Source organism: Brassica rapa, chromosome A09, assembly GCF_000309985.2.
Source record: "Brassica rapa cultivar Chiifu-401-42 chromosome A09, CAAS_Brap_v3.01, whole genome shotgun sequence".
Classification (NCBI taxonomy): Eukaryota; Viridiplantae; Streptophyta; class Magnoliopsida; order Brassicales; family Brassicaceae; genus Brassica; species Brassica rapa.
In genome coordinates, this window is record NC_024803.2 from 30,496,862 (window position 1) to 30,524,567 (window position 27,706).

The window sequence follows — 27,706 nt, forward strand, 5'->3', positions numbered from 1 at the left end:
CTCGACCCTGGCTGAACTCTGGGAGCTGGATCATTGGGTTCTTCCTGCAGCGAGATCAGAAAACCAGGTCAAAATCTTCTCACATCTCACATCACTCTCTATTACTAATCAGCCAGATCAACTTCTATGGAGCCCTAACAACTTGCCATCAGAGAAATATTCAACACAATTCATCTATAACCTGATCAGGACGGCTGCGCCTGCTGTTCCATGGCACAAGGAAGTTTGGTTCTCTGGAGGTATCCCGAAACATAAGTTCTTAACTTGGCTAATGACCCTAAATCGTTGTCCTACTAAAGATAGGATGCTCCAGTGGGGGATCCAAATTGATGGTGGATGCGTGCTCTGCCAAACTCAGATCGAATCCCGGAACCATCTGTTCTTCCATTGCAGATACTCTTGGGACGTTTGGTCGTCTCTAGCTTCACGTTGCTCGGTTTCTCCCTCCCCTGATTGGGACGTGACATTGACAACGCTACACAACTACAGGGGGACACGACCATGGAGGAAGCTACTACTACTCTCCTGGCAAGCGGCAATTTACCTCCTATGGTCTGAACGTAATCAAAGACTCCACCGAAACCGGTTCAGGTCATCAGACTCCCTCCTATTGGAAATTGATAAGCAAATCAGACTTCGGATTGCAAGCTTCCGGCTCTCAAACCCGGCTGAGTCCTCCCAACTTCTCCAACTTTGGTTCTCTTCCGTTTGATCACCACTTTTAATCGAAGATCACGTAACCTCTCCAACTTCGTTATCATCTATCAAAATTGGGCTACTGTCTTGGGCTTTACTCTTTCTCATAACTACATTTGGGCTCTAGTTTTTGTTTATCTAATTAAGCCATTTGGCTAACTATGCTAACGCATTGTAACATTTTCATTCTCATGCTTTCAATAGAAAAACTTTTAGCAAAAAAAAACATTGGCAACGTAAACATATGAGAAGGATTCAATACACCACAAATTAAGTGAGGGATAGTGGTCAATTGTCTTTTTGGTTAAGTATAAAATTATTTTCCCACGAATTTGACATTGCACTATTTGGATATTGTTGTAGACAATAACATTATTATTTTCAGTCTAAAAAATAACCTTTTTAGAATGTAAGAGCACTATTATTGCTATAACCCCATTTGGGTTTCTTAGTGATTAATTTAAGAATAAAAGTTATTTAAGAAATGTAGTTAAGAATCCCATAGATTTTATGCTTTATTGGAAGTTTCTTAATTAGGGGTTTTTAAAAAAATAAAATTAGGGGTTCATGACTCATCTCCTCCAACTCATCTCCTCCAACTCATCTCTTCCAAGCTCATAACTCGTCTTGTGCATGTTACCTGCATTTACACACAAGAAAAGAGCACAAAAAAATATAACAAGATCAATACACTTAAAGCAACAACAGAGACTCTTCATTACACAACACCAACAGAGATTCTTCCTTACAAGAACAATACACTTAAAGCAACAACACAATTAAAAGAGAACAAGAACAAGCCACTTAAACGGAAACCACAACAAGAACAAGCGACACTAATTAGCCAACATTTTAACTTAAATGAAAACAGAACACTTGTTTTTAACAAGAACAAGAACAAGCCTCACTAATTAGCCAACAAGGTTCAATCTCATCATCTATCACCACGTAATTAGCCAACAAGGATCGAACTCCATCTGCCTCCTCCCTAAAAAAATTCAAATCAAGGTTCAATCTCATCATCTAATCACCACCTAATCAATCGTATTAAGTGTGAATATCAAAAGGATCTCACCGATCAGAAGATAGAGGAGATGGGGTGGCATCATCTAATCACCACCTAATCAATCACTTTCCTTCGCGACGGAGAAGACCAGTGAAGGAGACGCCTTTTAGCGGCGGAGCAGACGAGACAAGGGAAAGTCAGAGAAGACGTCGATTGCACGGAGGAGACGTCAATTGCACAGAGGAGACGCCGATTAAACGGAAGAGACGTCGATTGAACGGTGGAGACGCCGATTAAACGGTGGAGAGGCCTCTTTCATGAACGCAGTCGTCGTCGTCTTGAAGGAGAACACAAGAAAATATGAGAGAAAATAAAAGAAAAGAAAGAAAAAAAGAAAAATCAAAACAAAAAATCAAAAAGGCTTGGTTGCCTGACACGTGTTCTAAGGACCTGCTTTGTGATCGGTTGCAAAAACTATGAATTAAAGATCGGTTATACAATTTTCTTTTTGTTTTCATTTAATTAATTGCCTAATTTTCTTAAAAACTCCAGCTAAGGACCTGCGTTAATGATGCTCTAACATTGGTGTAGTAGTTATAATAAAACTAAGAAAAATATAATTGAGGGAGATGGAGGATAGCGGACATGACATGCAGTCCCGGCTCTTGACCATGGAGAGAGGGGCGGTTGTCCTGGATCTATGAGTTCACAAATATTTTTTAATGTTATTTTACTGATTATAATTTTATTTTTTTTGGTAAAAAAAAAGTGATTTTACCTCTTTACCAGGAATCTAAGCATTGTAAATAGTTTTTCCCACCGTGAATTGAACCCGAGTGGCGGTAGTTACAGCCGTAACCCCTTTACCACTAGGCCAACTCAGTGTTGGTTACTGATTATAATTTAAGTTGATAAAAAAGTATATTTCAAATTGTTAAAGGACTAAATACTTGGGGAAATTATAATAAATGATTTATAATAATTAAAAACTTACTCACATACAACAACAACACACAACCCTAAAAAAGTCTGAACGTTTAGCTATTTTCCAAATTTCCCGAATAAATCTATATATATAAAATATTGTTTGCCTCTCTCCTGTGCCTCCACGTCGGATCCAGCCTGGAAAGTCGATCATCTACAGCTTGACACGTCAGATCCGTTTTGTTACCGATTCAGCGAAGTGGATTTTCGATTGTTCATGTTTAGTATGGGCTTTCTGTTTTGGCCCAACAAACATAAACCGTCTCTGACCTAATGTTCTATTTTTTTTTTTTTTTGAATGAGTCTGACCTAATGTTCTTCGGACAAGAGAACGAGAGAGGCGTCCCACATCCTTCGACGGCGAGATTCTGACGTTTCCGCTTTCCCTCGCCAAATGTAACGCTCTGAGTTAAAATTTCGTGATTAATCCACTCAAATCGCTCCCCCGCAATGTGTATTCAAAGCAATCTTCAAGCTCAGAGGCGGTGTGATCTATGTATAAATAGGGGTGAGATTTCTCCCTTACAACACGTCTTCTCTTCAAATCTGTTTTATTCTTCCTCATACATTTTGATATGGCTAACTCTAGGGTTTTTTTCTCCGATCTGAAGTCCAGCAAGTGTACCTCCGTCGTCGAGGCTAGGCTCCTGCAGTTCTGGGAGGCCAGGCACGTTAAACGCGGTGGGGAGCTCATGTGGGTCGAAATGCTTCCGGTGGATATTAACGTAAGTCTGTTCTTCCTATTTTTTTTTTTTTTTTTGTAATTCAACAATATTCTGACGAGTTTCGTCGAGCAGATTATGTTATTGTTTCACTTGAGAGAAACTTATTTGTCTTTGGAGAGTTTAAGGATTCTCAGAATCTTTGCAATTTTAATACAGTCTTTGATGATGATATGTAAAGCCATAACGGTGAAGGCTTCAATTGCTTTATCTGACTTCTGATTTCAAAATAAAATATGATTGTCGGTTTTTCATGATATAAATGGGTATATTTTCCAAGGTATTTGACATTTAAGAAGGGTCATCAGCTACATTTTGTGATGCAGCAATTTGTTCACGTCCTTACACTGCATGTTCTTTTTTTCTTTGTTATGGCTGCAATAAGAATCTTGAGCCGTTGAATGACATCTACTACCTAAGCACATGTTTGTCTCGACCTTTCTATTGGTTATAACACAATTTCTTTTGTGCAAGGTTGCTAATTGCCGTCCTAATATTCTTTGCTTATGGCCATCAGATCGTGGATATGATAAACGGTTTGGTCAAACTCCAGGGAGGTTGTCTGTAAAGAAACAAATGAAGCTAAATTGTTGAGAGCAGAAATTAGTTGTGGCTGTAACCAGCATTGATGAATGTGTGTTGTTAACTCTTACGATTGAAAACATGTAGCCCTTTTTTAAATAAGAATGGATGTGTATGGTTCTATTGCTGGAAAAGAGAATACACAAATATGTAAGCCAAATTTCAGTCATATGTCGTTCGTGGAGCAATATTAAAATTGTTACATGATCACCAGTCAATAGAATTTCCAGCTTTATATATGTATCACGTGCTTTCCATGGCAATAGGGGAGGACTCTCGCCAACGACGCAACGTACTGCCACAACGTACTTACAAACATAAAGATATGAGAGGCCAAAAGTGAGAAATGAGCAGACTAAACCCAGTCCAGAGGCAAGAACTTACAGTTGCTGCTCTACCTTTGCTGAAGTAATTGCATTTCTGAAGCTATTACTAAAGTTCACCTCTTGCTTCACGACTAAGTGAGCATGTTTGCTTCTATCTAATGTTGTGATTAGCATCTTTTAACTGCCAGTTTAAGAAACAGTTATAGTTGCAGAAAAGTACAAGCTTGGTTGTTATCTACTGCTACATTTTGTATTTCTAATATATAAAAAGAATCATTGTTTATTTTCTACAGAGTTTTTGCTTGCCTTTGAAACAAACAAACAATCAACATTATCATATAACAAAAAGGACAATCTATAAAGCCTACACATGTCTCCGCTCAAGAATAAAAACTGATAAACGCGAATATCACGAGACCACATGATGCATTTCCCTAAGAAAAAATGACTCACTCAACTCACCTCATCAATGCAAGAACTTGACATTCTTCCCAACTTCAAAACTGTTTTCTCTAAAAAAAAACACTTCAAAACTCTTTAACCAGCGCTGAAATCATGTACATTACCCAAGTATATCAAGTCAGAAAGTATAAAAAGAGAACATAATTTCAAAGACCATAATAATCTGATTGTTCTTAAAAACAAAGTTAATGACTGTAAACAAAAAAATGGTGAATAAAAATATTTTCTTTGAATTCCAAAATTTAGAAGTATATAAATCAATAATCATCCAATATTCATTACAGAAAATTACAAAAAAAAACAGACGTAATAACAAACGTAATAGCTCAATGTAAATCATCCACATTAACAAACGTAATAGCTCAATGTCTCTAACTGCTCTATAAAAAACAGCTCACGTACGTTCGAACTTATATATCTAACGACGTAAATTCCACCATCTCTTTCAAATATCCCATAATGTAAAATAATCAATACAACATGAAACTAAACAGTCCTTTTTTACAATACTATTCATATGTTAACCTCATCCAACCACGCTACTGAGCAAACCTTTCACGACTTATGTCTTTGTTATGTGCTTTTGTATAAAGGGGTGGTGATCGTTGGTGATTTCTCAATCATAAACTCATTCTACAACTATGGCTGTCGCCTTTTTATAAGACCACCAATATAGTAAAATAGAACATATATCCTTTTTAACAACAATAGAACATATATCTATACGATAAAATTTAGTAAACAAATTGCACTTGGTGAAATATTAATCAATAATTAAAATACACAATTTAATCTAAACTATATAATTTTAAAAAATAAAGATATAAATTATCAAAAACAGAGGAAATCCCACTTACTATGTTGTTTAGTTACATTTAAACTCAAGTCAACAAAAAGAAATAGAGAGAATTTCACAGAAATGTTTTCTATATTTTATCACCACACTCAAATTTAGGCCAGGGGAAAAAGTACCAACACATTCAAAGACAAATATATAAGAATGAAAAATAATTCATAATTTATGTATTGAATTTAAATTGTAGTGTCAAATATTTTTATTTTACTTACTTTTATAATAAAAATATAACAAACGCTAAAAATGTAAAAGAATCACATTATTGAGACTTTTATTAATTTATCAAACCTTTGATTTCTAATAAGAACAACAGAAAAATAGTTAAAATTAAAATTATTTTTATTTTTGAGTAAACTGCATATTTTTACACATATATGAAAATACAATGTATCTTTTAATTGATCTTCACTGGTTTAACAAAGATTAATATAGACAAAGATAAGTTAATAACAACATCAATTACAATAACTGATGTTAAAACGATATTTTGTATCATTTATTAATAAGTGTCTCAAATTGATACCATTTGTTTTTCTGATACTATTTTTTTTTTGATAAACATAGTGTGATCCCAAAGGCTTTCTATGCCCAATGACTAATCACTACGAGATCCACGAAAATCTGTATTTTCTTGCTACTAAAGGCGTCCATGAGTTACCAAGAGGAATCGAAGCCAGGGCGGAAGCTCTAGCCGGATGACACGCACAGATCGACAAATGGTCCAAATTTTCACCATTTTATTTTAATTTTATGGAGCCATGTAGTGAGCACAAAGCAAGCTATTCTTTCGTCTTTTTATACTATTTATGTGATGTAATGTGATCTTTTTTTAGTAATATATCATATACATCTCTTGCAAATGGAAACCTAAAACACAAACAGCAAAATCATATAAAAATAATAACTTAGATCACAAGTAAAATATATCCCGCCCGTAGGGCGGGCCGACCCTAGTTTCATTTAAAGAAATGCAATGAAGAAAAGTTAAAAAAATGTTTATGTACAGTTCATACTAAATGTTTCGTTCAAAGCTATTAAATCGTTTAAAATGGCCCCTGATGGCTATCTAGCTTTGCCTTTGGTTGTCGTTTTTCCTTTTATTCATACTAGGGGGTTTTCCGGGCTACGCCCGGATTTTTTTCTATAATATTAATTTAGTTTAATTTTTATATGTATTCTATAAATAAACAATATGCCCACCGGTTTGGTTTTCCGAGCCGGAAGGTTTCCTATCATAGTTTAGTTATTGTTGTCAAAAAAAAAAAAAAAAAAAAACAATATGATATAAACTGTAACTGGTTATAGACTTATAAAAGTAAATGCAAATTTAAAACTATTTGAAATAATTTCTTGTTTTTATTCAAATTTTATATAGGGTATTAGTAAGATTAATAAAAATTTAACTAAATTATTAATTAAGATATATATTCTTTATCTTGAAATTTCACTATTCAAAATTTGTTATTTTATTATTGTAAATTATATATCACCCGATAAACAAACATATTAAAATGATTTAAAATTAGTTTAATATGAATATATTTATTTTTTGACTGAAAGATTATTTTTATTACCACATTTATTTAAGTTTACGTAAAATAAATTTTAAATTAACAGTCTTTTATAATTTTTTTGTTAATGTTTCTTTTGGCTTGAAACCCATTAAATTTATAACTTTTAAAGATATAGGACATTTATCTTTTGATTTCTTTTGTTCCTCTCCATCTAAGTTGATGTATTTGCATTATATATATATAATTAGTTTGAATAATGTCATACTCGTATTTGAATAAAACTGCTATTTTCTCAGAATGCGTTGGTGATCAAAATAATTATTACAAAGTAAAAAAAAATTGCATTGTGGTTAAAATTAAAAATTAAAATATTGCAATTTATCTGTGGTTAAAGAAAGAAGCAGGTGTTAGCTAGATTGAGACTGATGATGGGTTTTATTATTCAGGAGAGAAGCATCGTAGAAAAGAGGAATTACAGAGGTACAGTTGGTAGAGCTGATGGACTTCAACACTATTGGAAAATCTCAAGAATATTTGATGCGTATATAAGATTGAATTTTGATCCACTATAGGAATAGCTGTGAACAAATTGCTGGAATGTAGATTTTCATCTGTCTTGAGTTGCTGCTAAACATCCACACAAAAACATCATAACACATTTAATATAGACAAAAGAAAAGAAGGGTTGCATTGCACCAAGTTATTAATATCATGAAGAGCATGTCTTCTCCTCAGAAAGAGATTTCTACTCCCTTCATCTTCTGATTTCTGTCCCTGGTCTTGCTCTTCTTCTTCTTCTAATTTCCTTCCCTGGTCTTGCTCTTCTTCTTCTTCTGATTTCCCTATATAGTCTCACTCTTCTTCTTCTGATTTCCCTCCCTGATCTTGCTTTTCTTCTTCTTCTGATTTCCCTCTGAAGTCTCACTCTTCTTCTGAACAGTGATGTGATATAGACTTGGATCATCTATCTGCTCTTTAGTCACGCCAATTAGGTTACCTAAAAGGCTAAAACAAACAGAGACGAATAAATGAAAGGTTTTACTCAGTTACAAAAAAAAAAAGAACAAAGAATCAAAATTTCTTTACCTTAAGAAGAATTTGTTCATAAGTACTGCTGTTGAATCCGAGCTCTGTTCTCTTCCCACCACAATCTTGCATTTGTTTCTCCAAACCTATCTCGGCTACAACAACAACAACATGAACCATATGCTGTCAAGTGCTTTTCTTAGCAACAGAAAGGGTAATGAGTTTTTGTTTTTTTTACCTGAAGCGAACACGTCTAAGCTCACGAGTCCCATCTGGTAAAGCTCTGATTGTGCTATCGTCTTGTTCCACCCATTCTGTTTCCATGTCACTTGCATTACCTACCGAGACCTCCATTGAATAATCTCCATCTTCTTCTTCTTCCCTTGATGAGCCACTACTTCTTGCAGACATATCAACCGATGATGTCTCGGTTTGGGTCCCACTTATGCTAGAAAGCTTTGGCGTCGTTGCAAGACCAGCGAATCACAGTGGTACCGACTTTGTGTTTGTGTTCTTGCTTGGTTAGCCGCGAGTAAGCCTTTTCCTCCAGGACATTCTTTGTTTAGAGGTGGAGTTGCAGGACTGTTCTTGCTGCAGCTCTAGTAAAAAAAATGGTTCTAGTTAAGACCCATTCATGTGTTCCATCAGAATCAAAGTTCAAAGAGTGTATACCTCATCTTTGGATCTAGGAGGAGCGGTTGGAACCGGGACACTCTGCTTATTAAGTTGCGGCACATTGTATAACTCCATGACCTTCTCAAAATTCTCACCCCACCATTTTTGAGCTTCCCATTTATCAAACATCTCACGGCTACAAGCAAATAGACATTTGTTAATAAAAAAAGTCAACAAATGAAGAGCTGTCTTAGTGACTATAGACAATAAAATAACGAAGTGAATAGTGACTTGATATATGTTCTAATCATCAATGAGAGCTGAAGAAAGTTAGTTAGCTAGATCATTGCTGCTCTCAAACATGTGTCCCCACCTACAAGTTTCACTAAAGTCTTCCTTTCCCCAACACAACTGTTCTTGGAGTCTTTTCATTTAAGATCAGATTAAATTACCAAAAACATAATCCACATCTGAATAACGTTTCTCACAATACATAGCACACTTCAAGTAATTTAGTGTCATAAACCTCAAAGCTTCAGATTTTTTTTTTGTAATGAAAGTCAAACGGACTCTATAATAATCACATAATTTCATAAAGAAACAATAATGGTTCTTACAACTGGGGTTCTTCGAATCAGGTACGCTGAGTTTGGTCAGACCGGAGGAGACCGATGCTACTACCTTGGCTTACTTCGAGTGGGGCTCGCCGATTGAGTGGCTGGAAGAGACACAGGGTGTGTCGATGGGTTGATCGGTCCGGAATAGGACTCAGCCTGAACGCCTTTTGGTTTCTCCGAGGAGGAATCACCAGATAATGCGGATTTACCGTTGGAACTCATTGCGTGGTATTAGTGGAAATTTTCTAGGAAACTTAATCGAAATAAGACTCGGATTAGAGCTTTATAAACAAAATATGTAGGGGAAAACCAAAAAGAATCCATAAATGAGAGTAAAAGGATGAGGAAGTGGGGGATGTATTGATTGTTTAGAGGTGAGATCGTGAAACTGATGGAAGACGAGGAAGAGAAAGTGATGAAGAATGTTTTCTGACTTAGGGTTTGGGGAATGCGAAAGGTAAAGAGGGCGATTTACTTTTGACGGTGTGACGGGCTTCAGGCCCATTATATCAACACGATTGGTTATGAAAAACCGCAGAAGATGGAATTGCAAGCCCATGATAACCAAAATCGTGAGCCCAAAATAACCAAGTGTCATGGCTATGTGACATGGCAAAATATACTCTTCTAATTGGCTAATTTTATTGTCCTACGTGAACAGTCTGGCTACTCCTCATATATCCCTTTTAATATAGGTTAGATAGACCTCGAAAAGAATATAATAAAAAGTTTGTAAGCATTTTTATGTTTAATTTGGCTCAACTTTAATCAATCAAGCATAATCAGACTGTCTTAATCATGAGTCATGACTTGTTGTTATCATCCCGCTTTTGTATATACCCACTAGATATTCCTTCATAGCAACACAACAATGTCGGAAGAAGAAATTATTATATAATTGTTCGTGATTATATAATATATGTAAATCATATAAATCTATGCATATACAACAAAACGTAACTTATGACCTTGATCACTCTGCCGACTTTGTAAACATTGTTTCTTGGGCAATTGTCAATAATAGCACCTTTTGAAGTTTATGTCTCAAAAATAGCACTAGAAGGAGAAAGTCACAAAAATGACATTCATTAAAAGGTAAAATATCTCTAATACCCTTGGTTTAAAATTAAATAAACAAACAAAAATAATTAAAAATAAATAAAAAAAATAAAATAATAAATAAAATAAAAAAAAAATTTATAGTTTCAGATTATATGTTTTCAGATTCGAAATTTTATAACTTTTTTTTGAAATTATTTTTTTCAAAATTTTTTTTTATTTTTTTTCAAATTTTCTTTTTATAATTTAAAAATATTTTTTGAAACTGTTTTTAAAATTTTTATTTTTTATTTTAGTATTTATTTTTTATAAAATTTTAAACCCTAATTCTAAAACCCCACCCCTTAACTCTAAACCCTAAGGTTTGGATTAATTAACCCAAGGGGTATAAGTGTATATTTACCTCTTTAATGAAACCTATTTTTGTGACTTTGAGCCTTGAGTGCTACTTTGGAAACAAAAATTTGGTTTGGTGCTATTCTAATCTTTTTCTCTTGTTTCTTTGTCTTTTTTTATTTAGTAAGTCTTATTATATTATATTCCACAAAATGATTCTTTTTATGAAATATTAATACTTATAATATCTTTTTTTTGTGTAAATGTTAAATACTTATAATGTTTCGATACTAAGATATTATAAGTATAATAAGTAAAAGATATTATACTTATAATATCTTAGTATCGAAACATATAGCATGAATCTGTTTTATCATATAAATAATTTGATTTACAAATATTGAAGCTGCTAGTTCTACTAGTAAACCCTTCTTCTTTTTTTTCTTTTAAATAAAGTTTTAGATTTGAGTCTAAACATCTGCGTTGAAGAAATTTAACAATCGGTTTTTATTTTTATATCAAAAAATTATAGACATCAGCTCAGAACTTCTTGAATTAAAATTAATAAATTTTAGATGACGTTGTGTGAGTTTTCTATTATAAAATGCTTACATCTAATGAAAATTCGATCTCCGACTTTTTTTTCTTTTGTAAACCATCTCCGACTTTTATTACTTGCTTAATTACACAACAACCATTTTAGTGGCTAAAATGAATAAATTGGATATAGATTTCTGTGTTACAAAAAAATGTATTTAGTTTTCTGTTATTGATGCAAGTGGTCCAGGTGTGTTTATTCGAAACTTGTCGACGCCAACATTAAAATGTCACATATTAATTAGAAAACAAAAGTATTTGTTAGATCTCCTCAAGGGATATGACTAACAAAATGAATTATCAATGTCACGAATAGGTGGAACATCGAATGAGTGGACCGACCACTTCAATAATTTAGATCGACGGTGGGCGATATATTGGGACGGTACATGATTATAACAATGGCGTATCATAACCATTCCACCACTATGCACATGGCGCCTCCCACCATGGTAGACCAACTGAATGGCCCAAACATTGATTTAATTATAATTATGGAAAGTTTAGGTTCAATTAGCCATAAATATACGTGTAGATAAATTTCAACCAGCTATTAGTATCTTAAACTAATACTATTATTCTATTGTAACATCCCCTATATATTAATTGGGAAGCATTGTTTTAAAATGAACTTAAAGTACAAATCTGACGTGTCAGCCTCTCAGCTGCTCTCAGACCCTTTTTAAAAATGTCCGTTAGTTACTAGAAGATTTACAGTTTATGCCACTGGACCGACCAAATTTTAATAAAGTCACGAGCGCTTTATAAGGAGCGACATATTAATATCAAGATGGATTGGTTTAATCCCGGTTACTTCAAAAGGTAATTTGTCTCAATTGATTCTTGCCCACGATTTTCCTGCGGTACACCGAATAAAATATATTAGGAAGATCTTATTTCTATATTTCATCCCTGTCTACCATTAACTCTAAATATTTTAAGAGGATTGTCTGCGTGATTAGCAAACTTAAATTGTTTCTTTATGTGCTACTGAACAACTTTATTCTCTAAATAATTATTGCTCTATATATTACAGGAAGGTAAATATTAGATTTAGGTTATTAAATCATCATTGCTCTATTAAATGTACAATGTACAATATACGAAACTTTAGTGCTACTTTTAACATAGGTCTACCTATATAATGTCACACCCAAGGTATTTCATCATCATTTCACACAATCAACCAAAATTTTCTTTTGATCACCTAGACTCTTTGCAATCGCTTTTCAGTTCAAGAGTTATGGTTTTATTGGCGTTTCATCCTCTTGAATTTACGGTTTCATCTTCTTCAATATCAGAAACACCAACCGAACTCGAATAAGTATCCGAACGCCCATCCCTAGAGACTTATATATATTTGGGCCTTATTCTATATGTTTTGCGGATTTAGACCATTCATGTAGTTCTTTAATTCGTTTTCTTTTACCGTTTTTATGTTTTATAATTGATCAAAACTGTTTTATTATTACAAATAAAATAAAATTAAAATCTGTAAACCAGGTACAAAATACAAAAAAAAAATTATATAGCTTTCACCCCGCGCAAGGCGCGGGTCGTCACCTAGTGTAATCTTATAGTACGATTTTAAAGGTGACCGTGAAAATGCACTTATGGATATATGGTTTCCACTTAATTATAAACTAGGAGGTAATCTGTATCATGCGCTAGTAATAGATTAAAAAATATTATAACTTTAAAACTATATAAGTTAAAGTATTGATGTAATTTAAGTATATAATATTATAATAGATCTATAAGAATAAGCAAAGACTTATATAAATTTATTAAAAATTTAAGATAAAACAAAACATAAACAATATAATTATTGTTTTCATAATATAAATTATGAATAATAAATAAAACGAAATAGAGGTAATAAAATAGTAAAATACGAAAGAACTAAATTATAAAAGAAATACTGTTGTGAGAAATATCTTCAGAACTTTTGGTTAGCAATCATATAAAAAACCATAACAAAGTATCAGCTTACCAAACTAAAAACAATTAATGATAGTCCAAATTCAATAAACAAAATTTCTAAAAACATCGATTTCTGGAACAATATAATTTTCGAAAACCCATCAATGTTAGTCACGTTCTTCAATCGAACTTATCATGATAAACACAATGTAAGCAAAATAGTAAGAGGATATCAGCTTCAACACTTTTCTTATTTAAAATTAGTACAGTCCAATTTTATAAGTGTGGAAAGTAATATAATTAAAAAATCAACATATAGAAAACAATACTAAGTTTTTAAATTAACGTGATCAAATAGCAACGTGATTGACGTGTTGTTATTCTTCAATTTTGGAGATTTGGTGCTTAAGCTAAATAATTAAATGGAATTTGTAAATTGGTATAGTCCAATTAGTCGAAAAATAAAAAATCAGGTCACTAAATTTAAATCTCGTGTTATATGATTAAGAGTCAATTAGCTAAAAAACCACAAAGAAGTTAGAAATTAAGTAAATGCACATGATGTGATAAGTTATGTGTCTATGAACAAAGATACCATAGTGTGGGGTTTAGGGTATTGAGTTAATTATGGGAAAAGTTGTGTATATGGGATGCAATTTCACTATGATTAATACTCATATACAAATTGCCATTACAGAATACGCACCATAAATGTTGATTTTTAATAAGGATCAAACTTAAGATACGACTGGGTTTCTTTTTATTAACCAGGGATATTAACATATCTCTTATTTGAACTGCGATTTGCGATGATATATATATATTTAAAACCTTATAATGATATCTTATTAACATGTCTTTTATTTGACTTGCGATTTGCGATGATATATATATTTTTCAAATCTTTTAATGATATCTTATTTTCACAATTCGGTAGAAAATTCTTTGTTATGCAGTGACATGGTAAAAGAAAAGTATATAAAACATACCAATAGAGACTCATACGATTTGTTATCTAACGCATAGAATATTTAAATATCACAAGACACAGATCTTTATACTATTGAATATCGTATATTAAGTATTAACAAACATGACACTTATTAACAAACATGAGACTCATAAGTATGAAAGTTAAATGACCATTGACATAACATACAATTAGTCTAGGCAATGAATGGTTATTCACTAAAAGCTGAGAAAAATTCTCATGATAACACATAAGTAATGGTAAATTTGATAATAACACATGAAGCAAAAGTTTAATACTTAGAATGCTCTTCAAATAATAGTAACTAAAGTTTTGATAATAAATTAAATATCAAATACATTTAGTATATATATGGTCTTCGTTCACCTCTTTTGTTTGGTTTCTTTCGCAGCATTTTTTCTATACTTTTTATTCAGTTCTTCTTAACCGCATTTGTTTCTTGCATTAATCTGTCCATTCTTCTATACCACTAGTTTTGTTATAATATTTTCTTTGATGATCTTAAATTGACTTTAACAGTATATATATCATGGTTTAAAACATCTCCAATGTTAAATTTCATTTTTTCTTTCAAACTGGACTAATAGAGAAAATTGAGTAAAATTGATCTAGTTCAACTTCAAATCTCATTTCATAATAGAGTAATGAATAAACAAAAAATAGACTATTATATTTATGGAATAAATTTCATTATAGAATGAGATATGAAGTTGAATTGAAAATTTTTTTTATTTCATACCATTTTTTACTCTATTTTAAAGTAAAAAATAGAATGAGGTTAGAGATAACTTTATATACCTTTACCATACATTCCTGAGGTGCGTGCTGGCCAAATAGAATAGAAATTGCATCTTAGCAATTTAATGATATACAAAAAAAAAAGAAATAGCTGCACGTAGCGTGTGAAATGAGAAGGAAAAGGATACCTAACGTAAGAAAATGGATTCGTAAAGACTCGGTTCCTTATTAACCCATATATATTCCAAAATACTTTATAAATTATGTTCATGAAATTGGCAAAGGAATCGATCTTTTTTTCATTTCTGTTTTGGTATCTGATTCATTTTTTCCAAGTATCACTGATTGAAATATATCAGTATAGTCAATATTAAAAAAAAAACTAAAAGTTGCGAGAGAAGAATATTATTACTCTATTTTACCAAAAAGAAAATATTATTACTCATTTTTTGTTTGTCGTCAATCTCTCTAGTTTTATACCATTTCAGACATACCTCAGATTAAGCTTATTGAACCCACAAAACCAGGGTTCAATACCCAAGCAGAACCTTTTGACATTTTTTTGAATCCAGTAAAAAAAATTTCTGGGTCCGCCACTGCCTCAGATTACATTATATTATAATTAAATAAATTCGGATGTTGATACTGAACAGTGAGATGTTACGTATACACAATCCATGTACGGTACAATACACATGTGGGTACGTACATGCATGTGTCTACGTTCTTGAAAGTTTAAGACCATTTTCAATAGGGTTCTCTCCATTAAAATTCTTAATATATGTATTATGTATATATATATGTGTATATATTATATATATGTAAATAATTATAGAGTCCATAATTATTGTAGAACCCTATAAATAAGAGTTTTTAAGAATTCTTAAAACTTTTTTTAAAGAATTTTTATCTACGGGTTTCTACAAAAATTGTAGACTTCACAATTACTTATACATATATAATATATACATACATATATAATATTAAAAATTTCAATGGAAAAAACTCGCATTGGAAGTGTTCTAACATGTAACGCAGCTGAGAAAATTATATAATAAACGTCTGGAAATGTCAATTTCCTAGAGAATCTTAACCACATACTGTTTCTTAGTTCAGTTTATAACAATAAAGTTTCTTACATACTGTTTCTTAATTCAGTTTATAACAATAAAGTTTTTGATGTTAAATTTGGACCTTAGTACTCTCTTATTTATCTCTTGACAAATGACATGTACTATATATCACATCTAAAAATGTATATTATGTCTAAGAATAAAGTTTTGATGTTTAATTTCAACCTTGATTATTTATTTTAAATTTGGACCTTAGTACTCTCTTAAGAAAGACATGGTAAATCTCTGGTTGTGAGTTGTGACTAGGTAACTACTCGCTGGAAACCAGTTGGGCTAATAGGTCATGTCAACTTAATGATTCATTTTTGGGTTTGGCTAATTATAATGTCAAGCGATTATTCATTTTAGTTAAGTAAGACGTATATTGTAAATTTGTAATAAACCATCAGTTTACTCGCTGCTAATTGATTATATGATAAAATCTGTGATATTAACGTGGCCAAATATCAAGTTAATTTGAAAAATCTACATACTTGCTATGAAAGTATCAATCCAAACAAATACCGATTCATGGTACAATATCAAGTTGAGATGATACTTAAAATCACATAAGCTATTTTTATGATTACTCATTTATTTATGAATATATATTTATGTGGATGAAATCTATGTAATAAGCGATTCGTTGGCAGCAGGTCTCTGGCATCACGCACCATCCTCTTGAATCCTGACGTTATCTTGAGCGGCTGATATAAAAATATGCAACTTTTTGTGTGTGTTTTATATTTTACGTAGTTGTTATATATCAGTTGAAAAATAAGAGGCTTAGCAAAACTTAAAGAGGCCTCCACGTAATGTCGTAATCTAGTTATCGATTTCCACTAATACATTATCTTTGATGAATGAGAATTGGAAGATGTAACCCAATTGATTATTTAACTTCTATTAAAAGGAAACGTTAAGAAAACAAAAGCATTGGTTATTAATTTAAGTTATCTCTCTTTTTCATGTCGGTAACCGTAAATATATAGTTTTTTTTTTTTTTCCATCTGATTGATATTATTAAAGCTTAAACCCAACAGGGCAAAGCCCAAACAAAATAAAAAGTACAAAAGCCCATACAAGGTCACCGGAAAACAACAAAAGAAAAACACGCGTCTAGACAACCGCGTGAAAGAGCCACGTGTATGACCTCATCTACCGAGGATGACACGCGTCCCAAAACCACCACCGCTTTCGCCGTCTCGAGCTTCACCGCCGGAGACCTAACCGACGAAACGCCGGAATCCACCGTTTCACACCGGAGACACATCGATGACACACACCTCTATCATCTTCTCCGACAGAAATCATCACCGATCAACCAAAACACTTAAACACCGGAAACTTCCGGGAACTCAGACCACAACTACTGAATAAACTTCCAACGACTGTATTGGAAGAACAGACAATTCAGTAGCGACGAACACAAACCTGAATTTCGAAGATCATCAATCGAATAAATCGAGATCTTCTCCTAGCTCAGACCACCAAACACCATCGAAACATAACAGCTAGCTCCACTCGAGATCGAAACTCCAAAACGAACTCCAATATCCGTCAGAGCAAAGAAACATCGATGATGGAGAAGAAACGAACCAAGGCCGGATGATTCCGCCAAGGAGAACGCGAAACCACCGGAGTCCAAAGCCGGATGATTCTACCGAAGAGATCATGAACCACCGGAGATCAGAGTCGGCTACACAGCATCAAAGGAATCACTGTATACCGGAGACGTCGACAAAGGGACCACCACGATTCTTTCACTTCTCCCAATTTAAGAGAGAGAGGAGACAGAATCTACCATCCCTTAACCGTAAATATATAGTTTAAGTGAGGTGAAGAATTTTAGTAAAAAAAAAAAAAAAACTGAGGTAAAGATTATATTAATATATCTCACATAGGTGGTGATTGTGGTCTTTGAACAATATATAAATATATACATGTATAGATAATCTTCTACTCTTAAGTTAGTTTTTGGGTGTAAATTAGGTCCATCAATAATAGATTATTAAAAAACGATGTCAAGCAGGCCAATAAAGCAAAGTTAAGATCTGAAAGAAAGAGTACAATAATCCACTTGTGTGGCTACCTCGAACCATGCATTCATCACCTCATCTCATTCGTTTTTTGTTTAAAAATAAAATAAAAAGGTTTGGATTTTAGGGCCATAATTTAATTTTATAGAATATGGTTAACTGTTCTCTTGTTCACCTCCATGCACCAGTTGCACAGTCGAACTTCATCTCTTTTTCTTTGTTCTCTTCTTGTCATTGTCGTTTTGTTAGCTTGTATTTACCGCCATATTTGTCAATTTGTCTTACTGTTTCTTGTATTCTATCTTATTGTAACCGCATAATAATTTTAATAAATCATAGATGAATATTTGAATGGTAACCATGCGTTTCCGAGGTGAACAAAAAAAAAACCATGCGTTTCCGAAACACTCAGAATATCTGTTTTTTTCTCTTACTGTTTCATTTGTCTTCTATCTTCTTGAGACGAATATTTGATCGGTTACCATGCGTTCTTTTTTAAAAAATAATCAAAATATCTTCTTCATTATCACCAGCTAGAGTGCTGCCATAAAATATCAACTAAACCAATTGTAGCCATATAAATGAAACGGTCAATCTAATTAATTGCAAAAATGTTTCAAAATACTTTGTGTAGCTAATAGCACTAGTGTTGCCATAATGCCATTCACGTAAGACCAGTGGCGGAGCCACATGCATCAAGATAGGGGCCACTGAACTGAACCCAACAAAATTTTGAAAATTAGTGTACATTATTGAATTTTAATCTATATGCCCCCATTAAAAAAGAAAGTTTGCCCCCATATTTTTGTTTAAACTTTAAACCCACTAAAAAATTTAGAAAAAACTATTATATTTAAGCCCACTTAATGTTTATGCCTCTAATAAAAAAATTTCTTGCCTCCGCTACTGCGTAAGACGTACTGAGTCACAAAAGAAAAAAACTGAGTCACGTACATCGAATTATATAAAAGAAGAAAACATTAGTCTAACACCTAAAATGCTTTATACACATAGAAGCAATATAGTGTAATGAACATACGTGTTCACCAGAAAACACTGAAATTTCTTTTACAAAAGTTATTATGGTAATCAAATTACAAATTGGGTGTTCTTGTAATAAGTCTTACAAAAGTTATTATGGTAATCAAATTACAAATTGGGTGTTCTCGTAATAAGTCCCAGTAAAAACTAAAATAGTCTCACTAAAAGTCGTGAAATGATTCTCATTGTTTTTAAGTTTAAAGCTTCGGTGAGATGATTAATAAACTAATGAAAATTTATGAGGTTTATATCAACGAATATGTTGGTTGAGACTTTTGAGTTGTGATTATTTTAAGGGTCAAGTAAACAATGAGAAGTTGTCTCTTACAATGTGCAATCCAATGACGTGAAATTTCAGCCGGTTGATTTCCTCGTAATCTACAACTCGTTTTGGAAGGCTAATCCTACGGTCAATACAAGAACAAGATATTGCCAAATCTCCTTGACATCAGCTAGTTTATTTTTCTTTTGTCTCTCTCTTTACAATATTTGTTATTTTCAAAAAAATATGAAAACGAAAATATAAATATTCTTAACCACATTATTTAAATAGTAGCTACACAGTTTGAAGTCCATACTTATAAGTTATTATAATTACTTTAGAAACTAGATTTTTTGGACATGCAATTCACATTCTGTAATTTATAAGGACATAGCAAATTGAATATCTAATTTTTTAAAATATTCGTAACCGATGTATTTGTTGGAATACTTAATTATTTGATTACATTGATCCAACAAATATACGAATATTTAGTATATCATATATTCAATTTATATATTTTAACCAATATTCATTTAATCTCTACAAATAATTGTTTTTAAAAATAAAATAAAAATCCAAATAATATAAAATAAAAATAATTTATTAAAATAATTGCTTTATTTAATATAATCTAATAACTAAAATAATTGACTTAATTAATATTTTCTTGTTAAACTTACATAAAATATGAAAGTTACATAATTTTAAAATATATGTATATAACGGATCTGTCTGAATATCCCACCAGCATATAATTTTCAAAGTATAATATTTGATTCGTTTTGTAAAGTTACGAATATGTAAAAGAATTGTTCGAGTCGAAAATGATAATTATCAAATCAAATTTACTGATATTTTTCCAGTTCTAATAATTTATGTGAATTCAGTGTATATTTTGCATTATATATTATTATATAATATTATATAATACTGTTTTCATAGGAAAATATTATGAAATACAAATATTGTAATTAAACTGTCACAAAGGTAAATATCAAAGCTTGCATTAAGGGTGGGCACAAATTGGATAATATCATAATTTTCAGTATTTGTGATTCGCTTCATTCTTCACTGATATCTGATTTTCCGATTTGTTTTGGTTCGAAAAAATACTGATATTCGGTTTTCCGGATATCCGAAAAATTAATAGATATTTGCGAATATTCACGGATACTTTATTTACTTTATACAATACAAATAAATCTACAAAACATTATAGAAATTTGTTTTTCTCTTAAAATAAACTTTTCATAATATAAAAGATAAACTAAAAATTAATGAAATAATGTGTTTTATGAATTTTTAAAATTAATATTTTTTTCTTATAAAACAAATATTTTTAGAAAATTGTAGTTTTCGTTAAATATCTTTATTTTTTTCTTAATTTTATATTTCATAAGTAATTATATATATATATAATTATATGTTAAATTAATAAATGTATAAGATTATACATTTAAAATTCTATATTTAGTCATAGATATACATCTATTTGTATATAAGCTAGAGCGGATCAGACATCCACCTCTAATTTTTTAAGTATTGTGATTTGCTTCTAAAATTTACGAATAATCAAATTTTTCTGATTGAATCAAAAATGAATAAGGAAACTAATCAAAAATTTAACGGATAAAATGTTCGACCTCAGCATGCATGTATTGAAGGATCCATTACTATGCAATCAGAAGATTTCTCCCTTCTGACATGCAGGGAGCAATGTTATAATTTTACATTTTAAAAATACTATTTGTCTATTTGGCTAAATTGCATCATTATTTAAATAGTTAAAAATATCTATTTGACCAAAAAATCTCTATATATACATTCCAGACTCTCCATGTTGCTTATCACCTTTACAACTTTCTCTCTCTAAAGATTTTAAAAGCTTTTTTCTTTCTTTCTCTATACTCTATAGAATACGATGGCTGAAACAACTCCAATCAAGCGCCACCGAGAAGAAGAAACTCTAGCCGACGAAGAAGCGACAAAGCGACAGAAGCCTTCTTCTTCATCTTCTTCCTCTTACAACGACCAGATTCTCTGTCTCCTCGACGATTCAGACGAACTTAACCGACCCAACAATGACCTAACTTCCTTTCTAAACGCTCTCCAGCAAGAAATCTCATCAGATGACAAAAACGCTGCCGTTTCTAGAGTCTCCAACGTTGAAGATTCGTCGACTTCCTGTGTTTCTTGGAAGGAAGACGATGTCGATGATGAGAACAATGAGAAAGTGATACAGCATCTTTTGGAAGCTTCTGACGACGAACTCGGGATCCCTAACACCGGTTTTGGCGAGAGTAATTATGACATGATTAAGAATGATATTAATCAGGATTACGTATATGGAAATAGTTTGTTAGATGGGTTCGGTGATGCGTTTTGGGAGCTTGAAGATGAAGCTGCTAATTATTATACGTTGCTGCAATCTGAGTTGTTCTTGTAGAAAGCCTAAAATGGTAAATCTCGGGGGGAAGTAAATCTAGAAAAAAGGCCAATGATAAGAAAAGTGGGTCGGTTTTTTATATGGATTTTAAATTTCATTTTTAAGGCACACTTCTTTTGTTTTGGCGGAACGAAATATCATTTTAATTGTTTGATTAATTTGCAGTGGGGAAAGAGATAATGATGTTATTTTTTTTTTTTTTTTTTTTTGATAAGTATGATGTTATTTTCTTTCTTTATTCATAATCACTATACTTTTTTAACTCTCCCTGCTGTTTGCTGCGTCGAAAGATCATCGTGAAGTACTACTACCCATGTGTTAGAAAGACAAAGTGGCATAGCAATGGAAACACATAAAATAACGGTAAATAAAAAAAAACTAAAAAACGAAAAACTTGACTAAAGAGCCTGAATCGTTTCCCGTGAAAATTATTCAAAGCGAAAAAAGAGGTTTCACGTTGCTCATATAAAAACATGCCAAATATTTCTATACAGTTTTCTTAAATTCGCTCATTTTGATAATAACCAGCTTGCTCGTATTAGAGGAACCAAATCATTTTCTTTAATTTATATTTCCTTATCGTCGTCAGTCATGTGTTTCTTTAGTTTGATAAGAATTCTTTTATGATATTAAGGATGATTGGTTGGATTGCAATTGTAGAAAATTTACTTTAATATTTAGTCGATAAGATTTTTTGTTTAGTTTTAAAAGTAACTTTAAAATTTTTTACAACTAAAAATATGAAATTTTATAAAATAAAATTTTTATATTTTTTTTTTGTTTTTTTGACTGTACCTTTATTTTTTTGGTTGTAGTTTTAAAACTAATATAAAACATGATTGGTGGTGTTTAAGGCTGTAAATAAAAATTAAGCTAAATTCAACTCGTACAGTCTAACCGATCACTTCCAAAAAGAAATTATCAAGTGTATCTTCACAATTCACAGTTCGTCTTGTCCTAAGCTCTCTGTTTCCATTTAACAAAAGAATGCTTTTTTTTTTTGAATTTTGAGGGGAGTTCGGACTTTCGGCCTTAGTCTCTCATAGTCCCACAACCAGCTTTTGCTAATACCATTTCTACAGTAAAATGTTTTACGGCAAATCGAATCCAAGAACATAATAGTATCAACGTCTGCGTTTATACCAACTAAGCTGTCATATCCGTAGGTACAAGAGAATGTGTGCACTCAATCAGCTGCAGACTGCAACGACTTCTTGTTTTCATAGGGAAAATTTCAAATGAGCAAGAGATATAATAAATCAATTCATTTATCACTAACTTAAAAATTAGTACGGTATTTGAACCATTTAATCTGAATAAAGTTAGGGCATCTGCATCAGTGAACCCCATGGAAGTGGTTCACAAAGTATTTTTTTATTATTTTGTTTTTTCTGTTTGATTTTTGTTTAAAAAAAAATTAACTAATCGGATCAATCGTTGGCCGCTACGTGCCGTAGGGCCCGCACTACAGTGATTATCCGGGTTCAGTGCAGTGACCTCGCAGGAGACACGTTCATTTCTTTTGTTTATTTTAATATTTTTTTTTGTGAAAACTGTGTGAACTCCATAGTTGAACTCTCAATGCTGATGGCCTTAGGGGGTGGGCACGAGGCAAGTACTTGCCGATTCTTGGTTACTTGCTACTTGACTTGCCTTGTCCGAATATTTTTTTTACGACTCGATATTTGACTTACTTGAAATAAGTATTTGTTTTATCAAGTACTTGGAAAAAAATTGATACTTGCAAGTAATTTGCCTTGCTTTATTACTTATTAAACCAAGTAATTGTCTCTTGATTACATACAAAAAGACACATATTCTAAATTTTTAACATCCAAAAGTCACATGAATTTTCAAAGAAATAGACAAAAATAAAAATAAGCGTTCAAAATATTGAAAGACCGTATGAAACTCAATGTTCTTCCATTTTATTTCGATGTTCCAATTTTTTTTTGCAAATAACAAGTATTTTATAGAACGCGTAACAAATAACAAGTAACGAGGCAAGTACCAAAAAATAAAATGATACTTGATACTTGCCTTGTCCTTGCAAGTAGTAAATTTTTTTGACTTGTTACTTGTCTTGCTAACGGAAAGTACTCGATTTTTCAAGGCGAATACGGGTCAAGTCACGAGTATAAGGCGAGTATCGAGTAATGATGCCCCTCCCTAAATAAAGTGGTCTACAAAAGGTTTACTACCAATATTATTTTTAAGTTTCAAAAAGAGAATGAAGTTCTCTATTTCACTTTGATGTGGAAATATTATTCTTAAGCAAGTCCCCGAAAGGGTTTAGTTGAACATTTCAATCAAGAAGGAATAGACTTTGATATATTATCAAAATTATCAACGCCGAAAGAGAGATCTCCTAAACCACTAGACGATGGGGGTTTAAAAAAGACGTCATAAGATGCCAATCGTAAATGAGAAATGGAACATAATTTAGAAATACCGATTTGAAATACAACAAAAATCATTATCTCGAAGATCTAACATAATTTTTTTCTTAAAGAGCAAACTATTATATGAGGATCATTGGAATGAGTTGTACTTTTATATTTTTATTATAGAATTTACGGTGTAAATTTATTTACTGTAATCGTATTTTTTATAAATCACTTTTTTTTTTGCTCTCTACATCTATTTCTTATTTTAAAAATATTTTGCTGTAGATTTTTAGAAAATAAAGAAAACTTATTTGGTTGAAATTATACAAGACTATATTTTGATTGTTAGCATTTACCGCTATAACCAATCACTCCCTAATAAACTTGACCCTTGCATTTATCATTAATTGACGTTTAATCAAAAATATCAGGAAACTTAACAATCTGTATGCTAATTCCTTATAAATTACGTCAGTTGGGCTTAACTTTTTTCCTCATTTATCTCTTTTTACTTTTGGCTAAAAGGTTGAGTTTTAATCTATGAACAGTGGCATTAAATTTACCGATGAAATATTTTTCAACAATCTTGAGTAAGAATATTATGGCAGCTTAATTTCGGGTGGAGGGACTCACTAGTCAGTCATATATGAAAAGAAAATATAGGAATAAATATATGCTTAGACTATTTGTGTTATGTGTACTCAAGAATTTTTTTTTCTTGATTCCTTCCCACCCCTTGTAAACCCGAGCGAGCTCGTTGTTTCATCAGGGGCCATGTCCACATCACCAAGGACAGCAAACCGAGAAGGACTCTGAAATCCACTAACCTGAACCGATGTGTTGAAGGGATCAACCATAGAGGTTTTTTGGACCTCCCTGTTGATAATGTTTGATGGAAAAGTTTCCATAATAGAAGCTTAAATGGGATTAGACACAATATCTACTAATGGTGATAAAGTCTTGGCTAAAGTTGGCTGTGCTAGTTGGTTATCATGTTGTACATGTGGGGTAGAGTAACAGGTGTTGTTCTTTGAAGCTTGGCATTCCTCTGGTACCTCTTTAATAACCTGGCATTCCAAAGGAGGAAGTGAAGAATCATTTGGTACATGAGAATCCACAACCAAGTCTAAGTGCAAGTGTGTAACATCACGTAAGTTTACGTTCAGCTCCGGTGGAGAGTGAACATAAGGCACACTCACACCACTGGATTTTATGAAGAACCAGAAGTATCTTGAGGTTTTGAAGGCAAAAAACACCTCTTCGCTTTATAAAATAAGCCGCCACATCTCTCACAAATTGAGTTGAAGGGATCCATGTGTATTCTACTTTAACCAGATAAATATGGCCTTGCTTATCATCCAGAGCTATAAGTTTTGGAAAATCTCTTTCCAACTCCATTTCAACTAGCACTTTAGTTTGCCCCATGTTTGAAGGATCCAAGCGAGGCTTATGAGTTAAGATAGGCTTTCCAAGGCCCGAAGCAACCCACACCGGTAGTATTGAAACTTCTGGTATTTTAAAAGACTCCTCCGGAATCCATGACAAAACAAAGAGCAAACAATCATCAATATGCCAAATATCTCTTTGAATTATCCAATGACGAGTAGGTTGATGCGGGATATGAAACATGTAGGATGAATCACTCAGCTTCTTGCAAGAGATCTGCTTAGATTCTAAATTTTGTAATCATTTGATATATTTCTTTCCACAAAGATAATATCTTATAATATCTATATGTGTGTTTGGTCCATACGGGCGTAGTGGAGTAACACCACGGCTTTGAAAATGCGCTACACATTCTGAATCAAAACCTACAATTCAGATAAACTGCGTATGTGTGAAAACATAAAATATTTATATAGTTTGTTTCGAGCTTCCAGAATTAGTTGGGCATTCGGACCCAGACATATATGTTTGAATCTGCAGTATAATGATAGGATGGATATATGACATGTTGCGATATTGGAATATAAAATATTTAAATGAATGTAACAGTAATGAGCTTTGGCACGTCAAATTAAATCGATCAAGTACTATGCGTTTGCATTATATTAGTAGACTATTGCCAACGATAATGACGATGTTCTACTGAGTGGACCAGCCAAACTATGTGTTGGTTAGGCATATACTTTCAATCCCATGTGACGATCGAATTATTAGCACCAAAATTATAAACGAATATAATTATACTTTGTCGACAAATCATTATATTATAAGATGCATCCTAGGTGCTTCAGATTTTTCTTACCTAATATGTTTAAACAACTAAAATATAAATTATTTAAGAGTATAGACGTAAGGTTCCTCCGCCACTGATCTCAAGAACAATAGACAATTATATTATACGATTTTGACGTATTTTTAATTATATTAATTTATTTTTGCGTACATATTATACCATATGTTAACTTATTTCCTATTTTCATATACTATGTTTGTATTTTTGTTTTATAGGTTTAGAGTACAGTATTTTTTTTTTTGTATAAATTTTGTTTGTGAGTATATAAAAGATTAAAATTGTTTTTAACACTTACATTACAATTCTTAAGTTTAATATGAATTCTATAAAGTAACAAAAAATTTAAATATCACAATAGTACATTACTATAAGCTTCATATATTTTTATTATTAATTTTGTATACAGTATATGCTAAATAATTTGGTTTTTAAATATACTTAACTATGTTCCTCAAATTAATTGCAAAATAACTTTGTTAAATCAATAGAATGCACACCAAAAAACTTAGTTAAATTACTTAGCTATGTTGGTGTGCTTTCTAGAATCAATAGAATGCACACCAAAAAACTTAGTATAAATTAGTTAGCAATTTTAGCAAAAAATTTAAATATCATAATAGTACATTAGAGTATGTTGTCTGGACAGATAATGAAGGATTACTAATTTTATGGATATGGTCCATCGAACTAAGTTGGCCAGTAGACATAAAATAACTATCAATTTTATAATGAGTCTTACTTGATAAATAAACCTTGTACACTTGATATTTCCCGCAGGCAGAAGACATTGAGAAATTCTCAATGGGATATATACCGAGTGTAAGTTGGGATCGTACTCTATATGCAAAAATACTCTTGCAAGTTGCATGAATTTTGGTTCCATGTAAAATAATATAAAGAAGCATTGTTAAAGTTAGGCAAGTATACAAAACAATTGTTAAAGTTAGGCAAGTATACAAAACATAGTATATAAGACAATAACTACTTGTTAAACTATATATCATCCACTTACTCTCTTCTTTGCAAGAATCATCTGAAGTGAATCATCAGCCAGATCAGAGGATTCTTTCCATAAATGAATAGATTTCACATGAACTTTCCAAGTAGTTTTGTATGGTTTTACATCT

At 32.0% G+C, this 27,706-nt stretch overlaps 1 protein-coding gene and 1 pseudogene across 1 annotated transcript; one reads left to right on the forward strand and one right to left on the reverse strand.

Moving 5' to 3' along the window:
• Positions 1-6,760: 6,760 nt before the first annotated feature.
• On the reverse strand, positions 6,761-9,628 carry LOC103840876 (annotated as a pseudogene).
• Positions 9,629-20,918: 11,290 nt separating this feature from the next.
• On the forward strand, positions 20,919-22,220 carry LOC103840659. Its single transcript, XM_009117172.3, has one exon. It carries the CDS (start codon positions 21,429-21,431, stop codon positions 21,951-21,953), a length of 525 nt encoding a protein of 174 aa, XP_009115420.1. The 5' UTR covers positions 20,919-21,428; the 3' UTR covers positions 21,954-22,220.
• The last annotated feature ends 5,486 nt before the right edge of the window (positions 22,221-27,706 follow it).

Coding starts and splice junctions, on each gene's coding strand:
- LOC103840659 (XM_009117172.3), top strand. CDS start 21,429: ATGGCTGAAACAACTCCAATCAAGCGCCACCGAGAAGAAGAAACTCTA.